Source organism: Lampris incognitus, chromosome 14 (assembly GCF_029633865.1).
Source record: "Lampris incognitus isolate fLamInc1 chromosome 14, fLamInc1.hap2, whole genome shotgun sequence".
Lineage (NCBI taxonomy): Eukaryota > Metazoa > Chordata > Actinopteri > Lampriformes > Lampridae > Lampris > Lampris incognitus.
In genome coordinates this window covers 44067312-44074980 of record NC_079224.1, presented here as the reverse complement: position 1 = coordinate 44074980, position 7669 = coordinate 44067312, and the positions used below count along the sequence as shown (strand labels likewise).

Sequence of the window (7669 nt, the reverse complement as noted above, 5' to 3'; positions counted from 1 at the left end):
CAGAGATGGGTGAGAGGGGCCTCAGAGAGGGGTGAGAGGGGCCTCAGAGATGGGTGAGAGGGGCCTCAGAGATGGGTGAGAGGGGCCTCAGAGACGGGTGAGAGGGGCATCAGAGAGCCTCCGCTAGTTTCTTTAAGTCCCTCAACCTGATGTACTGAGCCAGTTTTAACTGGAGTTATGACACTAATTAGTTAGAAATAAAAAAAATTTAATTCCAGGCTTCCTGAGGGCCCCCCCCTCTGGGCCCTGGTAGGTCCCCCCCCTCCCCCTACTACAACGCCGCTGATCACAGGAGACACACACACACATAGACTGACTCAGACACCATTCACACCTCAGAGGCTCCAGTCCAGTGGACATGGCGGTGTAGCAGAAAATGCATGATGAAGACACCACACGCCACCATGTCGACTCCCTTTGGTTTGTGGCTTCAGATCTTCTTTGATTTCCTCAAGCAAATTCAGAATAATGTGACAGGGCAGGCGATAAGTTTGCGTAATGTTTTCCTCTATATAGTAACTAAATTTACTTGTGCAAAAAACTAAAAAAACACAACACTCTCTCTTTATCCTGCGGTGTATTGTCCGAGTCTCAATGAAGGCAGCCATGTCAGCGGCACAAAGATGTGTAAAATTACACCACGATCTCCTTTAGGCGGCGCAGTGGTTAGTGCGGTCGCCTCACAGCAAGAGGGTCCTGGGTTCGAGCCCCAGGGAGTCCAACCTTGGGGCTCGTCCTCTGTGTGGAGTTTGCATGTTCTCCCCGTGTCGGGGTGGGTTTCCTCCGGGGGCTCCGGTTTCCTCCCACAGTCCAGAGACATGTAGGTCAGGTGACTCGGCCGTACTAGATTGTCCCTAGGTGTGTTATGTGTGTGTGGGGGGTGGGGGGTGGGGAGGCCTGTCCAGGGTGTCTCCCCACCTGCCGCCCACTGATTGCTGGGATAGGCTCCAGCATCCCTGCGACCCCGATCGGGATAAGCGGCTGGGATAATGGATGGATCTAATTTACTAACAGCCTTTATAAATTACATTGGGGGTTTATTTCCATAATCTCCTCCTATATTGAGCTTTGAAATGGTAACTCTAATGAATGCATAAATGCAAAAAGTTTGACCGACCCGCTCCCTCCTCATTCCTGCAAAATGCCCATTGCATCCTTATAGTGAATCTTGACCGTGGATTGCTAACAACACTGAAAGAGGGTTTGCACTGGTGCACAATGTCAGAAGACCTTAAACTCTCTCTCCTTCCCTCTCTCTCTCCTTCCCTCCCTCTCTCTCTCCTTCCCTCCCTTTCTCTCTCTCTCTCTCTCTCTCTCTCTCTCTCTCTCTCTCTCCTTCCTCTCTCTCTCTCTCTCTCTCTCTCTCTCTCTCTCTCTCTCTCTCTCTCTCCTTCCCTCTCTCTCTCTCTCTCTCTCTCTCTCTCTCTCTCTCTCTCTCTCTCTCTCTCTCTCTCTCTCTCTCTCTCTCTCTCTCTCTCTCTCTCTCCTTCCCTCTCTCTCTCTCTCTCTCTCTCTCTCTCCTTCTCTCTCTCTCTCTCTCTCTCTCTCTCTGCACATATACACGCTCACTCACACCCAGACCCAGACACACTCCTGTAGATGTGCCCACTTGTGTGTTTACAAACACTCATTAATAATACACCAAAATCTGGAGGCTTGTTAGTCAAGCTGTTCACATTGTTGCAGGACAGTAATGGCTCCTCTGCAGACTCCTACTGCCCACACACTTTAATCATCTGCATCTGCTCACTGTCTGGAGGGAGAGAGACACACACACACACACACACACACACACAGGGTGAGAGAGACGGAGAGAGGGAGAGACAGAGAGAGAGAGGGAGAGAGTGCAGGAGAGACACAGAGACAGACAGCGAGAGAGACAAAAAGAGAGCGACAGACACACAGAGCGAGAGAGACAGACAGAGACACACAGAGCGAGAGACAGTGCGAGAGAGACAAAAAGAGAGCGAGAGGGAGCAAGAGAGACACAAAGAGACCGAGTGAGACAGACAGAGCGAGAGAGATACAGACAGAGAGAGAGAGCAAGAAAGACGAGAGCAAGAGAGGCAGACAGAGAGACGGAGCGAGAGAAACAGAGAGAGCGAGAGACAAAGCGAGAGAGACAGAGAGAGTGAGAGACAGAGAGAGCGGGAGACAGAGAGAGAGGGAGAGACAGTGCGAGAGAGACACAGAGACAGCGCGAGAGAGACAGACAGCGAGAGAGACAAAAAGAGAGCAACAGAGACACAGAGAGCGAGAGAGACAGACAAAGAGTGACAGAGACACACAGAGTGAGAGACAGTGCGAGAGAGACACCGAGACAATGCGAGAGAGACAGACAGCGAGAGAGACAAAAAGAGAGCGAGAGGGACAGATAGCGAGAGAGATACAAAAACAGCGAGAGAGAGCAAGAGAGACAGAGTGAGACAGACAGAGCGAGAGAGACACGGACAGAGAGAGAGAGCAAGAAAGACGAGAGCGAGAGAAACAGACAGAGCGAGAGAAACAAACAGAGTGAGAGACAGAGTGAGACAGACAGAGCGAGAGACACACGGACAGAGAGAGAGAGCAAGAAAGACGAGAGCGAGAGAGGCAGACAGACGGAGCGAGAGAAACAGAGAGAGTGAGAGACAGAGAGAGACAGAGACAAAAAGAGAGCAACAGAGAGCGAGAGAGAGACAAAGAGCGACAGAGACACAGAGACAATGCGAGAGAGACAGACAGCGAGAGAGAGACAGAGACAAAAAGAGAGAGACAGACAGCGAGAGAGACAAAAAGAGAGCGAGAAAGAGCAAGAGAGACAGAGTGAGACAGACAGAGCGAGAGACACACGGACAGAGAGAGAGAGCAAGAAAGACAAGAGCGAGAGAGGCAGACAGAGAGACGGAGCGAGAGAGGGAGAGACAGAGAGAGCGAGAGACAGACAGACAGACAGACAGAGAGACAGAAAACTAGTGCAGCTCATCTTCTCTTTAACCCCTCCAGGACCACCTTGTGATTTTGGACTACACAAATAAGCTTGACTTGATCTTCCCACCACATCCAGCTGTCAGTCATGACTGTGACTTCCTCTGAAATATTCATTAATATTTCTCTTCCCTGTCAAATGTGTTTCACTGGGCGAATACATAGCAAATAAAAACAAATGGCGTGAATAAGTAAGGAGAGCGGAGGAATGAATAAATGTGCGGTATTTAAATTCATCTATTCCTTCAGGTTGCATTCACCGAGTCTCTCGACCACTCTTCATCCTTCCTTACTCGCTCGCTCGCTCTCTTTCTCACTTTCACATCGTCACAAAATACACTTGAGGTTTTGTTTTTGTTCTTTATGATGATATTCTATGTCATTCACTTTTATATTTGTCGTCGATTCTTTAATTGTCGACGAGGTCTTGCTTAAAAAAAAAAACTAAAGTTGATAAGGGGAACAATCATGATTCATCCATGATCCAAACCGCTTATCCTACCCTCTGGGCCGCGGGGATGCTGCAGCCTATCCCAGCAGCCATTGGGCGGCAGCCGGGGAGACACCCTGGACAGGCCGCCAGTCCATCACAGGGCCGACACGTTCACACCGAGGGACAATTCAGTACGGCCGATTCACCTGACCTGCATGTCTTTGGACTGTGGGAGGAAACCGGAGCACCCGGAGGAAACCCACACAGACACGGGGACAACATGCAAACTCCACACAGAGGACCACCCGGGGTGACCCACCAAGGTTGGACCACCTCAGGGCTCAAACCAGGACCTTCTTGCTGTGAGGTGACCGCGCTAACCACTGTGCCACCGTGCTTGATCCAGTTCAGGACTTGTGTCCAGATGAACCGATTCAACTTTCTGTGATTTTCTTCCCTGGATTATTGAGCATGCATAAAGACATCTCGTATCTAGAAGTCACCTGACTTTGGTAGGCGGAGACCTCCGATGGTCTGGTATCGTGAGACTACTCGGCAAACACGGACCTGAGAGATTTTACCCGAGATTCTGATTCGGAATTCCAGTTTAAGTGGTCGTTCCTTTGCAGTTTTCCGAGTTGGGAGTTCAGATTTTTCCAAGTTTTGACTTCAATGGGATACAAACGATCACGATTTTCAACATTATCTCTCTCTATGTATATACAGGCAGGTGACAAATGAAAGGGAAACCCAACATAAGGTGTCTTAGTGAGGTGTTGGGCCACCATGAGCCTCCAGAGCATCTTCAATGCTCCTTGTCATGGATTCTACAAGTCTCTGAACTCTACTGGAGGGATGGACGCCATTCTTCCAGGAGATATTCCCTCATGTGGTGTTTTGATGATGATGATGGTGGTGGTGGAGAGCGCTGTCTAACACGCTGGTCCAACATCTCCCATAGGTGTTCACCTACGTTGAGATCTGGTGACTGAAGCCCACAGCATATGATTTACATCACCTTCATCCTCTTCAACCATTCAGTGTCCCCTGGTGTCCTGTTGACGGGGGCATTGTCATCCTGGAGGAGACCACCCCCATCAGGATAGAAATATTTCATCATAGAGGGCGTCCGGGTAGCGAAGCGGTCTATTCCGTTGCCTACCAACGTGGGGAACACTGGTTCGAATCCCCGTGTTACTTCCGGCTTGGTCGGGCGTCCCTACAGACACAATTGGCCGTGTCTGCGGGTGGGAAGCCGGATGTGGGTGTGTGTCCTGGTCGCTGCACTAGCGCCTCCTCTGGTCAGTCAGGGCGCCTGTTCAGGGGGGAGGGGGAACTGGGGGGAAAAGCGTGATCCTCCCACGCGCTACGTCCCACTGGTGAAACTCCTCACTGTCAGGTGAAAAGAAGCGGCTGGTGACTCCACATGTATGGGAGGAGGCATGTGGTAGTCTGCAGCCCTCCCCGAATCGGCAGAGGGGGTGGAGCAGCGATCGGGACGGCTCGGAAGGGTGGGGTAATTGGCCGGATACAATAGGGGGGAAAGCGGGGGGGTAGAAATGTGTCATCATAGGATAAAGGTGATCACTCAGAATAACTTTGTATTGATTTGTGGTGACCCTTCCCTCGAAAGGGACGAGTGGACCCAAACCACGCCAAGAAAATGCCCCCCACAACATAACAGAGCTCCCGGACCCCCTCACTGTAGGGGTCAAACATTCAGTTTTATACTTTCATTTGTCACCCATCTGTGTGTGTGTGTGTCATAGGGATAACACTCTGACAGCAGCCGTAACACTGAGCAGCTGCGTCCCCCAGTGACGTCATCGGTGATGTCACTGGGGGACGATCTATGGGGGGGATGTTCACGTTTTCTTATATTCAGTGCAGCCTCTCGGCAGATGGGCTGGTAATTTACTGCCCACTTCGCCCTCCCTTAATGTGAAGCCTCGGGAGGAAGTTGTAAATGTGAACCCCGTCTGTCCACAGGTGAACGGACGACATCCGACGTGTAACTTCCTGTTGGAGCTGAAGAGAGACCAGGCGGAGTGTCTGCACAGACTGAGAGAGCAGAACGTCACGCACCGCCCGAAAGGTCACACTCACAAATACCGACACATGCCTGTGTTTGTCTCCTCCCTGTCCTGTCCGTCTGTCTCTCTCTATCTGTCTGTCTGCCCCATCTGTCTGTCTGACTGTCTGCCCCATCTGTCTGTCTGACTGTCTGTCTGAATGGTCCGGTCTGGCTATTTGACTGGTAATACATACAGTGTGTGGGTGGGTGGGTGGGTGTGTAGTATGTGGTTTGTTAAGAAATGTGTTTATAAATAAATAAATAAGTCCGTGGTTTTGTTCAAAAGCGTGGCTACACTCCCAGGTGGCATTTACTCAGGGAGGATATAGAAAGATGTCATCTTGAGGCACATGATGGCTCCTCGTGTGTGTGGGGGGGGGCTGGGGGGCTGCAGCTTTCACTAGTGGTGGGTGCAGCCCCCCCTGACATCATACTGTGGCCACCCGGGGGAGGCGGTCACTCTGATTGTCGGCGGCTCTGCGCTGGGGGAGCACCATGGCTGATGGGGGCGTTAATGTGAGATTTAAGATTGCGTTTTAATGGTGTGGTGTTCACGTTGTGGTTATTCTTGTGTTGTGGTTTCGGGGGTTCGACTCGGACTAGGCTGGAGACCGTTTACTGACTGACTGTAGGACCGTGACTGGGACTGATGTCACCACTTGGGACATGGGGGGCGGGGGAGGGGGGGGACTTGTTGTCAGTTCTGGTCAGGTCTGGCTGGTGTGGATAAAAGAGCCCTCCTGGGGTCGTGTGGCGTGTGGGGGCACGGGAGTTGCGATTAAAAACAGATCTGCCTCTCGGCTCGTTCCTCCACGCTGGCTCGATTCGGGGTGTGCGGGTAGCGTGGCAGTCTGTTCTGTTGCCTACCGTCAAGGGGATCCCGGTTCGAATCCCTGTGGTACCTCCGATTTGGTCGCACGGCCCTACAGACACAATTGGCCGAGTCTGCGGGTGGGAAGCCGGATGTGGCTACTATATGTCCCAGTCACTGGACTAGCGCCTCCTCTGGTCGGTCGGGGTGCCTGCTCTGGGGGGAATAGCGTGATCCTCCCACGCGCTATGTCCCCCATGGCGAAACTCCTCACTGTCAGGTGAAAAGAAGCGGCTGGCGACTCCACATGTACCGGAGGAGGCATGTGGTGGTCTGCAGCCCTCCCCGGATCACCGGAAGGGTTTGCATCCGGGTGTCGTGGCGGTCTATTCCGTTGCCTACCAACACGGGAATCCCGGTTTGAATCCCCACGTTACCTCCGACTTGGTCGGGCGTCCCTACAGACACAATAGGTCGTGTCTGAGGGTGGGAAGCCGGATGTGGGTATGTGTCTTAGTTGCTGCACTAGCGCCTCCTCTGGTCGGTCAAGGTGCCTGTTCGGGGCGGGGGACTGGGGGGAATAGCGTGATCCTCCCACATGCAATGTCCCCCTGGCGAAACTCCTCACTGTCAGGTGAAAAGAAGCGGCTGGTGACTCCACATGTAAGGGAGGAGGCATGTGGTAGTCTGCAGCCCTCCCAGGATCGGCAGAGGGGGGTGGAGCAGCGACCGGGGACGGCTCGGAAGAGTGGGGTAATTGGCCAAGTACAATTGGGGAGAAAAGGGGGGGGGGGATCTTAACAAAAAAATACATACAATTCATCCTTCTATAGGGTGTCCAGCAGTGTATAGTGTTTTATTTAAGTGTGTCCTCGGTGTCTGCCTTGGGTCCATGTCGGGACTGGATCTCGTTTTTCCTGCGTACTTTGTGTACTTTGATTTTACCACTTTAGCGAAGGAAACGTCAGGCACAATAGATGAGTCGTCTGTAATTTCTATGGAGACTGCAGGATATGAGAAATCGGGTGAGAAAAGCGAATGCTCGGGAAGTGCAGGACCAAGGTAATAAGACGTCTTGCGGACCACTCCGAGTGAAACATCCGCTGTCCTCCGCCCAGGTAAAGGACTGTGAAGCGAACGCGCTCTTCCTCTTCAAACCTCATCTGATGACTTCTTAATCAGAGAACGCCGTTGCCATGCACATCCGTTCGAGGCCCTGACGAAGCGTGGAGCGTTCTGGCTCGCCGTGTCCGTCTTTGATGTAAAATACATTGCGTTGTTTAATTAAACATTCATTTTCATCCCCTTGAAGCTCACGTTAACACTCCGCCAACACGGCCGCGCGTGGTTTGGGCCACGTCTTCGTGAGCAGTGAACGCAGCGG

General features: G+C 52.1%; 1 protein-coding gene across 1 annotated transcript in view; it reads left to right on the top strand.

Annotated features, from left to right (window-relative positions):
- The first annotated feature begins 404 nt into the window (after positions 1–404).
- Positions 405–7669, top strand: part of vipr2 (vasoactive intestinal peptide receptor 2) — a 76781-nt gene continuing 69516 nt past the window's right edge. The window contains exons 1-2 of the mRNA XM_056293929.1: positions 405–470; positions 5390–5495. Of these exons, the coding sequence (XP_056149904.1) occupies positions 405–470; positions 5390–5495 (172 nt within the window). The remainder of the gene's footprint in view (positions 471–5389; positions 5496–7669) is intronic.